A 15,118-nucleotide genomic window follows, 5' to 3' on the forward strand; every position below is an offset into this window, starting at 1 on the left:
CAAGCTATTGCAAGAGAAAATCTCACATGGACAAAATAGTCTTTTGACTATTTATTTTGCAACATGATATCTTAAAAAAAAAAAAAAAAACACCCAGTTGAACATTTACTGGAAATTTTTCTTCTTATTTTTGAAACAGTTTTTGAAATTTATCAGCTAACACGATAAGGAAAATAATTGCACTAATTTTCAATATTAAATTATCTTTAGAATTATTCTTATTCAAGCTTTTATTTAAATTTACATTGCTGTTTAAAACCTTTTTAATTCTTTTATAGTTACTGTATTCTAAAAACATGCCTAGGTAGGGGTCTGTCTAGGCCGGATTTACTACCGTTTAGCGGTACCTTCACAAAATCAACTTTAGGAAAAACAGTAGTTTCACAAAATACTTTTTCTTATAATTTTATTTTTGTATTCCTTAAGAAACAATAAATCCATATTTTTGTGTTGATTTTTTAATATAGTTTTTAATTTTTCTCAAATTATATCTAAATTTTTACAAAATAGGTACCTCTCAGAAAAACGTAGACAGACCCCTTGTAGGTGAAAAAGTTCAATTGAAATTTTTATTGCTAGATTTTTCTTTTAAACAATTTTTGTCTTGGTTTTTACTTAGCTTTTTACATTTCTAAAAAACTTTGTTTTTATTAAGTGTATGACACAGTAATTAAGAAGGTTTCTATTGACTTTATTCTTATCTGGAAAATATGATAATTGGAAAGCTGAGATGTAAAGCTTTAAAATTTTATTTTGAGAATTAAAATAGATTTTTCTGTTTTACATTTGTATATAATCTTTTGTTTTTGTTAGTAACACAGCATTTTAATAACATATTTCAAATAGATTATATTTTAGTTAATGTTGCTTTATGGATACTGCTTTGGAGAAAATATTATTCTTAGCATAGAAGCTTTGTTGCAACAATTATGATATTTTTTTTTTCTATTTTACTTTATAACTTTAGTTTTTTTATAAGTATTTCTTGTTTAATTTTTTGTTTTCCCTTTAGCCCATTCCACTAATATAGATAAGCATGGAGTAATTTCCAATTATAAATAAACTTATTTATTCGTAAAAAATATTTATTAATGAATTTTTTTTTTTAAAAATATTACTATAAATATATATTCTGCATTTCACCATTTTATTTAGCTAACATTCTGCCAAACCATTACTCCTTACCTCTCTAGTTCTGAATAATAAATGTGCCCGTATAAACAAAACAAAATATGTTTGAATAATTTCTATGTTTTTAAACGTATTAACTGAATGAATTTTCTTTTTCATAATCTATTGATGTACTTCTGAGGAAGATCTTTGGAAAGGATCTGGCTTTGAGTATGAAGCTCCATCAAGTCTCATTTGAAGGTTCCTGAATTAAGTATGTCTAAAGAAATAACTGTATTTGAATTGTTTCCTTTTTTCTTGTTCTTAAAAATGGGTAAAAAAAATTTCTTGAAGTTATAAACATGAACAAATCAACTGTTAAAAATTATTTCAAATAACTTTTACTGATATTAAAAATAGTAATTAAAAATTGTTTACATAGGCTGCCCATGCTTCAATAACAACAAATAAAAGTACTCAAAAACTTGTCTCTTAAAATGAATTATCATATATTGTAAATATATTTTGCATGTACTGTAGAATCCTAATGATTTGATGCACAATCATCAGCATTTGCACTATTCAACTAATTTATAATAAAAGTTTCTGGTGTAAGATTCACCGTTAGTATCAAGTAGAATGGTAAACTGTTACTGTTTTTACCTCCACTATATTTGCTGTTCCAATGTTTTATTTCACTGGCACTTAAAAAATATGTGCTTTATCTGTATTAAATTAGTCTTTTTATTCGTAGTCCTCGATAAGTTTAAACAAATTCTGAAACTTCTATTTTGCTTTTATGAATTCTTCAGCGATCATACATGATGAATCATTTAAAGGCTGAGGCAAACCAAACATTTGGCAAACATTCAAATGAATTATAAAAGGAATAAACAACATCAATTGGAAATTCTCGGGGAATTAAGATTTATACAAATTGCTCAGCATTTCAAATCTCCGTGGCAGAATCGGAGCGACACGGTGACATTGTTGCAGAATTTTACATAGTTCTTGTAGAGAGATTTTCATAGCTGCCAACCCTTCTGCATTTTGCAGAAGCTATCCGCATATTTACTTATTTTAGCTATTTTTTTCTGCTTTTACGCTCAGAAGATAAGATCTTCTGCATTTTACCCGGTTGCCCGATAGCTAGTATTTTCTTTAAGTCATACTGTATTGACTATACCCCACAGCAATGCTGAATGCGAAAGGGTGTTTTCTGTGGTAAAAAAACTAGGACTCAATTCTGCTCATCAATGTCTGATGAGCAGTCTGCTCGAAAAACTTTTAATAATTAAGTCTAAAGAAGAAATACATTGTTTTGAAAGAATTTTTAGTAAAAGCAAAAGGTGCTACTAAAGGATCTTTGCAAAAAAAAATTTTTTTAATGTAATTCTTTCTCCGTAATTTCCATTGAGTTTATATATAGTGCATACTATTATAGTGTAATTAAACTAATTTTAATATGTCTTAAAATTTTATATATTTCCCTTTATTAGAATTAATAAATGAATATAGTACCCTCAAGTAGCTGGTCAAAATTTTTAAAAAATTTTTTTACCTTTTCTTGTTTTAAAAAAAAGGGGAGTATTTTTTTAAAAATAAATTTATTAGTAATTAGTATTCAGTTGCGAGCCTTCTGCATTTTTCTTGTCTATCATCTGCATTTTTATAACTAGAGGTTGGCAGCTATGGATTTTTCTCTTGAAAAGAAGAAAATATTGCATTTCTTTTTTACAGAAATATTTGAACATGCAATATTTGAATCATGCATTTTTATAATAAGTTTTTTGGCACACTCAATTTTCACCGATAATATCATAAATCGACGTAACGTTTCGATGATATTTTCGGCAGTTATTGATACTGATTTTCATTTGGTTCTTAACCATCTTGATATATTTAAACAATATGGAAAACTCGAATCGTGCATTTGAGTATCTATTTTTTAAGGCTATCTATTTATTTTTTTGAAATTCTATCTAATTTTTGGAAGTTATAGATGTTGATTTCTCCTTAGTTTTTAAATCTAATATTTTTTTATACGATATTATTTATTACAACCGAATTTCAAAGTGTAACACGCTTTTGAGCAGTCCAATTTACATAATTACATCATATTTTTTTTTTGGGGGGGGGGCAATTACTACTATGGATTTCATGATATTCAATATTTTTTTATTGTGATGATTATTTACAAAATGTGAAGAAGCAAATAAAGTGTGTGTTTTCCCACCAACAAAATATGAGAATATCACCCATAATATTAAAAAAAAATATTTCATGTTAAATTAAGAAAATCAGTATTATTTTTTTGTTAACACAGCGTATTAGCCATTTTAAATTAGCAACATGTGTGTTTGTTTGTATTAAATGTATTTTGCAATTAGATATTAGTGCTGGAGAGTTTAGTCGCAGATAGTTCAAAAACATTCTGCCACAAGATTTCAAATTATCCTTGTTTTAATTTTTAAAAAAAAAACAATTGTATATATGTTTATATTTATTTATTTATTTCTGTACATCTGCAGTTTTCTACAATTCCGCATATGAGAAATTGAACTTTCAATATTGTTAACTTTAATCAATGATTTTATATCTATGACTATACCTATGATATTTTCTATTTATATGATATATCTGTCTATGATACTTTATTTTTATAAAGTATCATAGTATCACATTATGGGTGATATTCTCATATTTTGTTGGTGGGAAAACACACACTTTATTTGCTTCTTTGCATTTTGTAAATAATCATCACAATAAAAGAAATATTAATAATAACTTTTATTTTTATAAAGTTTTTTTTTTTCAATAACTTCTGCACTATATTATAATGCTTACATTAAATGAAAAAATTTTTGATTTCATACTGTTTGAAAACATCTTTTATCTAAATATCTTATTTTTACCAAGTGAATGTTTTTGTGTTTATTATTTGGTGTTAAAGTATTAATGATTAAAATGTTTTAAAACACGATTCATTGTGTATATCAAGGTTGCAAAAAATGCTTACTTTTTTCTAAAAGAGTTAGGCTGACTAGTCTTCATTAATTTATTATAATTTCTTGCATTATACTGTATACATTTAGCATACTTATGTTCAAACTTTTTATTTTAACAAAAACTATTAAGTAAAATTTATGTTAAATGTCTTATATTGCAGAAAACTTATATATCTTGTAAGTTAAGTAGTTCATGCAATGGAAATTATCATTACTACAAACTATATGAATTACAGTTTGACAAAAAAAAATATATTTGTTTTCACAACTTTAAATAAGTTAGCTCATATATATATATGCAGCATTAAGAACGATAATTTCTAATTAGTTCCAAGATTAAAATTATTATTTTGTTAAACAATTTTAAGTTTAAAGCTGTTCCTCCGAATTGTTTCTATAGTCCAAAATTGCTATACTGCATTACTCCAAACATTCTGTCATGTTGCTACAATTAACTAACACCATTGTGTTCCTTTCATTTTATCAAATTTTTCGACGAAATATTTATTAAAATATTTCTCCAAAAACTGTGTTTTGTGTGTAAAGTTTTTTTTTCTTTTAAATTTTTTTATCCTGTCCTTTTAAAGTGGTTTAAACAAATAAGGTATTTACTGCCCCCAAGCAACCTGATAGTAACACACTAAGGTCAAGGAACACAGAACCTATTTTTCCCACCCTGGAAGTTAATGCCCCACCATTACTAAGAATTTCGTTGTGGAAATGAATTTCTAAATCTCCAAACAGCTTTCTAATGTATTTTGGAGTAAAGTGTTAAGTTTTAGCAGTGATTTTCCAGTAATTAAAGAACTTTCAAATTAACCATTTTTTGTTTAAAAAAGCATTAACAGAGGCAATTGTAAAATGTAATTCTTCACTTGAACTAAATAATATATAGTTTAATAAATTACTGAATTTGTTAAAATTACTCCTTTTGTATATTAAAGATACTGTTTGTGTTAAAAGGCATAGTATTTTTACTGTTTTAATAAATGAGAAATTAAAAATTACATAACTGAAACTAATGGAATTGTGTTTCTGAACTACAAAGTTCTTGCAAAATATTCTGCAGAGGAATGAAAATTGCAGCTAAGGAAGGAGCAAGAAAAAAAATGAGAGAGGAAAATAAAATTCTGATGATAAGTAAATAAACAGAAAGTATAGTGCAACTTTTAGGAGAACTTCACCTGACAACAGGCACGTGTCGTGGCAAGTACTGTGGTTATGAGAAAAAGTCATTTCAAATAGGGGTGTTTTGTGAATAGTTTTGTCTTGATTTCAGATCACCGGGGGTAAACCAATTGACACCTTTATTTCTCCATTGTTCCCCCATTAGAAATGTGCTCTTACTTGTTACCATAGCAGCCGACAACACCAGACTAAAAGCCTGGAGGAGTTCTCCTCTGAGCCACACAAAAAATAATTTTATGTTTTGTTTATAACTTACTGCTGGCTTCAATGTAAGATTTAGCTAGGATAAAAAAATTTATGAAATACTATTCTAATTCAGATTTGTGCTGTATATGTATGTAATTTTGTCGTGTAATATGTGACTAAAATTTGTAAAATAGATTTTCTTATATCTAAATATTTGGATGTACTCAATCGATATATATTTAGTAGAAATTCCATGAAAATAATAAACAGTTTTAATACTTTTTTTTTTACATTTTATTTAACTCTGTATTTTATCTAGTCAGTATTGCTTCGTTTTAGAAATCTACTGTTGGTTGAAACATTTTAATATTATTGTCCGGCATATTTTTTTTTCATATGCTAAAATAGTTATTTGTTTTCCAGGTACATTGCAGTGAAGAGGTGATACTAACAGCGGGGTGGAAGAAGTTATGAATAGATATATTTCTGATCTGTGGCGATGTGTTATAATTGTAAATCTGTATATTGTATGATAGTTGTATAATAAATAAAACTTAATAAATCTTATATGATTTAATGTTTTTTTCTGTATTTAAAATTATTAAGTTAACTGCTCTTCTGGATTAAAAATTGTAATTTTTACGAACATATGACTTAGAAAAATTGTAATTTTTGTAAGTAAACAAATCAAATGGTAAATTTGGTTAATATATATATATATTTTTTTACTTCGTGTGTGTGTTAAAGTAAATTTTAGTTAAATTTTTCAAGCTAAAAACTAAAAAATATGCATTTAAAAAAAAAAAATAACCCAAAAGCATTCTAGAAGAGTAGATAATTTCAAGCAAGCAATTTGGAAGCATGGATTTAAGGAGAGCAGTAGACTTCTTAATTATTAATTTGAACTAAAAAAAAATAATATTTTTTCCATAGGGGTTTGGAAAATCATGTAAGTAATGAGTAATTTTTTCTCCTACCAATTCTTTATATTACAAACTTTTAGGCATGAAAAATTTTAAAAATTCCTGAGAGACATGAAACTTCGTAAATAAACTAGTATGTTGCTGTGAAGAGGTAGTAAGATTTGCATTCCATATTCGTTGAGTTATAATTTGAATTGTAAAAATTTATAAAAAGTGTGAGATTAAAAACAAAAAGCTTTTTCTAGGATTCTTTAAAAAAAGCATTAATATTGGCTGTTTTGAGTTGTTTTAGTTTGATAAGAATTAAAAGTTTTTTTTAAATAAAAAATAAATGCTATATTTTTTAGTGTAATTAGTGCAGCGTAAACATTAAAATACGGAATGGTTTCTTCCCTTCTTAGTTAAAAAAATTAAAATTACGTTAAAATTGAAATTAATTTAGTTAAATTTACGCGAAAAATTTATTAATTCACCTAACTCAAAATAAGCGTTAAAAATATTGATAATAATACGTAAATTGTACGGATTAAATCCGTTTGTATTTTGGTTAAAATAACGTTAAATGTGCGTTATTTTAATAAAAATAAGCGTTAAAAACACGTAAATATTCATGGTGAAAGAAACGAATTTATAGAACCAAAAATAAACGTAAATAGTTGGTGAGAAAAGCGTAAAATATGCGTTAAAAAAGAAACCTGCTTGGTTAAAATCACGTGAAAAATTGGTCACGAAATTCACCTTGGTCAAAATAAAGGCAAAAATCCGTCATTTTTACGTTAAAAACAGCCCAAATATTAACGTTTTTTTAACTAATTCTAAACTACCACTTGAATCGTAAATAAAACGCTTCGAAAAAACGTTTTTTTGCTCTAAACCTTGTGGCATTTTAACGTTATTTTCACGTAATTAATACTTATCTCTGCTGCATGGGTATACATTAATGATGGAATAGTTGGCAAAACTTCCTTTTAAGCGTAATAGACATAGTCTAGGGGAGATAGCTTGAAAATCAATAACCAGATGGCTGAGTCTTTTATTTAAGATGAAGCTAGTTCCATATAAATGTTTTGTTTTATGACAACTGTAAAAAAGCGTGTGTCTTCTCTTTTCCAAGACTCCACTACCAGTCCAGCGCATTTCTTGTATAGCCAACAATGTCCAATCTATACGAGTCCATTTGCTCGATCAGTAGTTGCAGATTTTTACTCTGATAGAGAGTGCGTATATTCCAGTACCCAAATCTCATTTCCATTGAACGTTTCCTGGTCAAATTACATGAAGGCAGTCCGGCATTTACTTCTTTGGATTTTGAAACATGTTGGTTTTTACGAGGTGGAGTTGTTAGCCCCACGCCCAACCCCCAACGTGGAGGACCAGGGGGTTCCTCTTTGTCTGGTGTCTCCCCTCCGACCTGTCCGGCTTGGGTGACCCTACCAGGAGCCAAAGCTCCCGCCGGCATAGCTCTCGGGATCGACAACACAAACCACAACACCAATTAATCCTATTAAATATTATATAAATTGTCACAAGAATTGTGGTAATAAGTAGTAGGATTATATAACAAATATTATCTCCTAAGTAATTTTTCAGCTTTAAAACATGGCTATTTCATGAATGACAAATGTAAACAAAGAAAAAAGTACTTTTACACAAATACTTTTCAGCGGTAAATTCAAGACATAAGATACAATCGATAACAAATTAAAATATTTCGTAAATACTGCTTTATGGGAGAAAAAAGCATCAAATATAAGGCTACATAATAATTTACAGCAATTTTTGAAACATAATTTATACATCATATCATTAATAGATCTTCAGAAAGTGTATCATCAGTAAAATGTTTAAATTATCTTGGAAAAACTGAATTATCCTTGGAATCTTACAAGTTTAAATTGAATAACATTTCAGTATTGCATACAGACACAATGAATATAAATAAAAAAACAAAGCTGAGCATAGAAACTGAAACTAAATTGACAAACACTTACAACCTACAAAAAACTAATAAAGGAATTAATTTACTAATAAGCAAACTTTTTAAAATCTAAATTGCATGCACGTGACTTTAATCTCTATCAATCAATGAAATCAAAATTTTATTTGAATAGTTTTGACACATTTTGAAAGTTGAATGACTGAAAAATTTCAGCAATAGGGTTATTTTTTCAACATACTCAGAAATATATAAATTAAAAATAGAATATTAGATAAAATTAAAAAAGAGCAGAATATCAAGTCTCATATCTGAATAACATGATTGGCTATTTTAAACATTAGGCCGAAAATTAAATACAATTAAAGCTTTTGAGTCTTGCTTGTAATTTCTTTTGCTTTATGTGCAAGCATGAAAAATAGTAAATTTATATCATAAAAGTAGACTATTTAAGAAGGTAAAAAATACCTCTGTTCTAGGTAAAATATCAGGATCAGCTTCGATTCTTGCAATAATTTCACACATGATAATACCAAAGGAAAATACATCAGCCTAAAATAAAACAGACTTAGACCTTTTTATTCAGGAATTATTAATAAATAAAATAATATTTTTTGTTCCTTCGGAATTGACTTTAAAATTCCATAATTTAGTTATTTAAAACTTTACAATTTTTAATCTTGTATTCTGTTAGGTCTTACTTTCTCTATTTTCCTCATTTATTTATTTGATCTCAGCATTTTAACGTCTAAGTTTACTCTATTTTTAGCTTTCTTATACTTAATTTTAATAAATACTTACCTTCAATCATTATGAGCTAATGAATCTATAATTAGTTTTAGGGTATTATAGATGGCAATAATTTTTGATGTGTAAATTGAACAGATTGATTGTTTTCTCAAGTTTGTTCATCATTAAAATTTTTTTTAAAAACTTAATGAATACCTAGGTGGTCCTATTGGGACATTAAACTTTCATTGCTGGTGTGAACCCTAAATATCTGATACTCTTCTTTCTTAACTACCATACCACATAATTACCTTTTATTCATGACAGGTTTAACATGCACCTTGCTCCATAAACAATCAAGTTGTTCAATTTGTCACCAAGTTGTTCAATTTGTCAAGCTCCCAGCAGAACTCGAACCTGTGCCAACAAAACACTTCTCTGTCTTAACCTTTTCTTTTTTTTTCCAATTTTTTTTTCTAAATAGGCAAGTGACGGCGTATAGAAGCACTTAAAATAGAACTTTGGAAACAGGATCATCTATAAATTTTATTTTTTCACGTTGTACAGTTGAAGAGCTTGGGAGAATACAGTAAGCCAAATTAGAGTTTTTGGAAGAATGCAACAAGAGTGATTTCTGAATACACAACAAGATATTTATATGAATTGTGCTATTATTTAAAAGAAATTTCAGAAATTCTGGAAACAATACTAAAGAACAAATACATAGAAAAATATCTTTAGAAAAAGTGGGGCTTTTCACTATACTGTCTGAAATCATATAATTGTTTATGCTCATGCCATAGTTTTTGAAATAAAAATAAAATAAAAAAAGAACTGTATAAAAGTACACATTTTCAGCTCTCCATCTGAATATTTTAACTTTTCTTTGAGACTTGAATAAATGATTCAGTAACTGAGAAAGGATTACAACAACATAAAAACTAAGCAACATAAAAATTTATAATTAATCATAGCTCAAGAACAAATACAGTATTTTATGAAATTGTTATTTACGTTCATCTGAAAAAATCCTGGCATAATATAAAAACAAAATAGACATCCATGAAATCTGTTTGAATATCTTCAACTTATAACAATACTGTAATACACTATATGATATCCAGTTAAGAGGTTTTTACAATGATCATCAGAGTAACATAGTTAGCCCTTTAAATAGAATAGACCACTAGTATTCATTTTGTAGTAGAAAAGCATACTGCATGTTAGTGTATGACAGATTTCAAAAGTTTATAGCATTAACACTAGAACGCCGGACGGTGTCATTTCGACACCTGACAATTTAAATTTAACCGCAGAATTCGGATTTTTTCTTGGGTTTCTTTGTGACTTTTATTGATTCTTTATTTAGATTTGGCATGCCTAATTAAAAGTCTATTATTTTAATGAAAAATTATTTATCGATGATTTTACCTAGAACGCCGGTTTGGTGTCAATATGACACGTCAACAGTTTCGATTCGTCTATTGAAAAAATTTCGTTCGTTTTTACTTTTGTTAGTCAAGAAATTCAGTGTAACATTTTTTGGAAAGCTGCCAAATAAATTTTGCCCTTGATCACGTAGATCTACTTTGGATTTTGTTCGCGAAAGTAATGTGTCTGGGGCAATTCCACGAAATTGTCAACTTTTGAGTGAAATTTTTTTTTAATGAATTGCATATTTTAATTTTAAAAATATGTTCAAAAATAGCCAAAGTCTACATATTACTGTTTAATTTTTGATAATTTTAAGTTTTTTGAATCTGACAGCATTCTAAAGTAATCACATGACTGACAAGTGAATTCTTCACATTTGTGCTCAAATTGTTTTCTTGAAAAATACTTATAAAATAAAAGAAATGTATCTTTCTTTTGCAATATTTTGATAAAAATATGCATATAGTACAAAATTTAAACATTTAAAACATAGCCTTTAAGTCATTTTAAGTTTAATATATTAAATAAAAGTAACTTTTTTTTGTGTCATTCCGTCACATGTTTTAGTATATTTTTTTAAATAGCAACTGCGTTTTTGAATGAAAATGTGTATATTTTGGAATATAAAGCAGATGTGGCATAAGAATCAATGAGAAATTGTAAAATTCTATGCATTTGATTATTAACTTCCAATAATTAGCGTGACGGAATGACACATCTTCGGCGATGGAATGACAAAACGAGTCCTTGAGAAGCTTAGTCAAAAACTAGGGAATTATTTTTTTTCAATTAACCTAATTTCTAAAACAGCTGTTGAAAGACAGATAAAATGTTGAAAAAGACCAAGATCCCCATGATATGATGAAGAAAAAAAACAGAAAAAGAAAGGCAGAGAAGAAAGCTTCCGTGACAAAAGTTGGACTTAAAAAACTCAGAAGTGCAAACGCTGTTGTGCAGAGATAGTGTAAACAAAGAAAAAATCAAATTCTACCAATCTTTTCACATACAAATAATTTAAATTCCCTATACAAATTCCTGCATAGTCTTGGAAAGCCATAAAAAAAATTGTACACTCACCATAAAAATATTTTTACACTCACTTCCAAAATCACCAATAGAGGTAAAAAAATTAATTCAGTCTTTATGTGAGAAGTATTTAACATCGAACTCAAAAGAAACTAAGTGAGAAAAGTAATGTTGATGAGCTGTTTAATTTGGCTAAAAAAATTTTACTGTCAAGATGATGTTATTCAGTCATAATACAAACTCTGACAGAGTAACGAAGAGTGCAGATGCAATATATACTTATGGCTTTAAAAGAGGCTTTTCATAAAGAAGCATATATTGATGTAAAGTGTGTCTTATCTCATTTTTGTTCTTATTCTTATTTTTGTTAAGTGTATTTCATTAATACCTCACAGCACATGCACCTATAAATACCATGTAATTGTGATGTTGTTCTAAAAGGCCAAACAAGATGTTGGCTGCTGTAAAACGGCACATAATATGTAAAAGAATTTTATGATTTCATAAAGTCGAAGCAACAAATCGTTGAAGTGTTATTTTTGTCCAGCTATTCTATTTAAGAGAGGGCAAAAGAGAATGACTTCAGCTAGACACTTGCTACATTATCATTGCCAGGAACAAGAGACCTGCACTAGATGCTACTGTAGTTGAGAAGCGAATCATCAAAATTGGAATGCTTTCTAATTTTAACCAAAACCAAGTGTATGATTTGAAAAGCCACTGTTTTGAAGAGGAAATGGAAAATATGATTGAGGAGTATGCGGTCGGCTCTTTAATCATTGTCCCATACTGCGAAAAAAAGAAGGCACATTTATATGCAGCGCAAATTACTTTGATAAACAAAGACGATTTAGATGTTAAAGTATTTAAAGAACGTAGGACAAAAATTGATTTATGCATAAATTTCCTGAGAACGAAGATAAGATGTGACATTGGTAAGTTAGATATAAAACCTCTTCTAAAACAACCTAATTTTCAAATTGTTGAAATTTTAACTGATTCTTACGTAAATATTAATTCTGTTTATCTGTTACATTCTGTTTATCATTTACATATTAATAAAACATTTTTTAAATGAAGACTTTCTTCCACTAAACTTTTTGTCATTCCGTCACGGTCATTCCGTCACAGCAAATACATGTTAATAACTGCTTGCCAACCTGAGGTTAATTTTCCAAATTCACAATTTACATTGCTTACACATTATACTAAAAGTAAAAAATAGTTCAGGAAAATAATCGTTGCAAAATTCACAGAAACTACCAGTTCTAAGCGGCATGCCGAAAGCTTGGTTGCCAAAATGTCATTCCGTCACACAAGTAAAAAGTTCAAAAAATTAAAAATAAAAAAAAATACAAAATTCTTTTTTTTTTAGTTTATGAATCACATTATACCAATAATAATGATATACATGAGAAAAAATCATGTTTATTTGAAATTAGATGCATAGAAACTTCAATTAATTGTCATCATGCAAGTCAAAATGTCATTCCGTCACATATGGAATTGCCCTCTGTCGTTTCTTGTCCAGAACTTCTGATTCCATTTTTCATCATCTCTTTCGTTTTTTATCAAATACATTTTATAATGTCTCGCAAACGGGGTCTGACTCATGAAGAAATAACAGCGCTTCTCAGAGAATTATCTGACAATGAATCCGATGGTGGTGAGTTGTCGGATATGGATGAAGATTGTGCTAATGAAAATTTTGTTAGGCGAGAAGAATTTGACTCTGAAAGCGAAGAGGATATCGATGAAAAGTATAATTCTGAAATTAATGACATATTTATTTCCCGTGATGGCTCGCAATGGAAATAATGCATTCCTGGAAATACAGTAGGCAGATTTTCCCGCCAAAATATTTTGAAGGAGACCAGTGGAGCAACAAGCTATGCAAAGAGAAACATTGACAGCGAGAGTGTCTTGAGTGCTTGGCTGCTTTTAGTTGACAAAACAATTTTGAATCCTATCACGAAATGCACAGAAACAGAAGCTCGTAGAGAGCTTGAAAGTGATGATTGGTCTCTCTCAAGTGAAGAACTTTTAGCATACATTTCCATTTTGTATGCTCGAGGAATCTCAGGAGCTAGAAATCTAGAACTACACTCATTATGGTCCTCCTCATAGGGCTTGAATTTTTTGCAAAGAAACGATGCCTAGAGACAGATTTTGTGAAATTTCAAGATATCTAAGATTTGACTTGAAATTGACATGCCGAAATAGATTGAAACAAGATAAATTTGCCATGATATCGGAAGCTTGGAAACGTTTTATTGAAAACTGTGTTACGTGCTACAAACCAGGTCAGAATATAGCGATAGATGAACAATTGTCTCCTAGTAAAACTCGATGCCCTTTTACTCAATTTATAGCATCAAAACCTGACAAATATGGGCAAAAATTCTGGCTTGCTGCTGACGTGGAAACTAAATATGTTCTAAATGCATTTCCTTACTTGGGAAAGAATGAAGAACGAGATAAGAATCAGAAACTATCTGAATATGTAGTTTTGAAACTTATTGAACCCTTCCAAAATGTGGGACAAAATGTGACTGTTGATAACTTTTTTACGTCTCTGGAATAAGCAAAGAAGCTAAAGGAAAAAAGAACTAGTTTAGTTGGTACGATGAATAAAGCCGGACGCGAGATTCCAGATTGTATAAAAACTAGAAGAGAAGAGTTATATTCAACAAAAATATTAAAAAATGAAGAATCTGGATCAACACTTACTGCTTATCAGTGTAAGAAGAAAAGAAATGTGCTTGTACTGAGTTCCATGCATGCCAGCATTGATATTGCAAATAACTCAAAGAAAACTCCAGAAACCATAAAATTTTATAATGAAACAAAATTTGGCGTAGATATAGTAGATCAGATGTGCAGGCAATATTCAGTCAAAGCTGGGTCAAGGAGATGGCCTGTCCATACTTTTTATAATATTTTAGACTTCACGGCAATAAATGCCTGGATTATTTTCAAATGTGTAACAGGGTAGAAATTATCGAGACGCAGTTTTATTCAATGTTTAGCTGAAGAATTAAGAACAGATTGCAATAAAAAACCAATTGAACGAAAGCGAAAGATTGAAAAAGAATGCGAACGTGTAATTCCTCCCAAGCGTAAAAAGTGTGAAATAAAAAAATTCAATGGTAATGTTACGAACAAAATATGTTCCTCTTGTAATAGGATGGCATGTGGAAAATGAACAAAGAACATAACTTATCAGTGTATAGACTGCGATTAAGTAAGTAGTTTAGTTTACAAGATATGTTATTTGTGATATCAAGAAGCAAAATTTATATTTTATGTAACTGTCAAAACTATTTATTGCCTTGTTATAAATAATCATGTTACTGTAATAATTTTTTTCAAAACGAGAATAATAATCTAAAAGGTAAATATGTTGGCAATATTAATTTTCTATATAAATATTATTACCAAATGAAAAGAGCATTTTATTAAAAAAATATTTAGTTGAGTTTCCACTGGTGTCAAAATGACACCGATCGGCATTCTAGGGGTAGAAGAATAGCCGGCGTTCTAGTGTTAAAGAGTTCTAAAAATGAGCTGACATTAAT

The 15,118-nt window shown here is 28.7% G+C and overlaps 1 protein-coding gene across 4 annotated transcripts in view; it reads right to left on the bottom strand.

The window, feature by feature from the left end:
- The window catches only part of LOC122272800 (dual specificity testis-specific protein kinase 2-like), a 51,817-nt gene that overhangs the window by 23,099 nt on the left and 13,600 nt on the right, over positions 1 to 15,118 (bottom strand). For all 4 annotated transcript variants that reach the window (XM_087159944.1, XM_087159942.1, XM_087159945.1 and 1 more), the window contains one exon: positions 8,820 to 8,903. In XM_087159944.1, the coding sequence (XP_087016070.1) occupies positions 8,820 to 8,903 (84 nt within the window). The remainder of the gene's footprint in view (positions 1 to 8,819; positions 8,904 to 15,118) is intronic.

Source organism: Parasteatoda tepidariorum, chromosome 3 (genome assembly GCF_982258835.1).
Source record: "Parasteatoda tepidariorum strain Cologne lab strain chromosome 3, Ptep-v5.0, whole genome shotgun sequence".
NCBI lineage: Eukaryota > Metazoa > Arthropoda > Arachnida > Araneae > Theridiidae > Parasteatoda > Parasteatoda tepidariorum.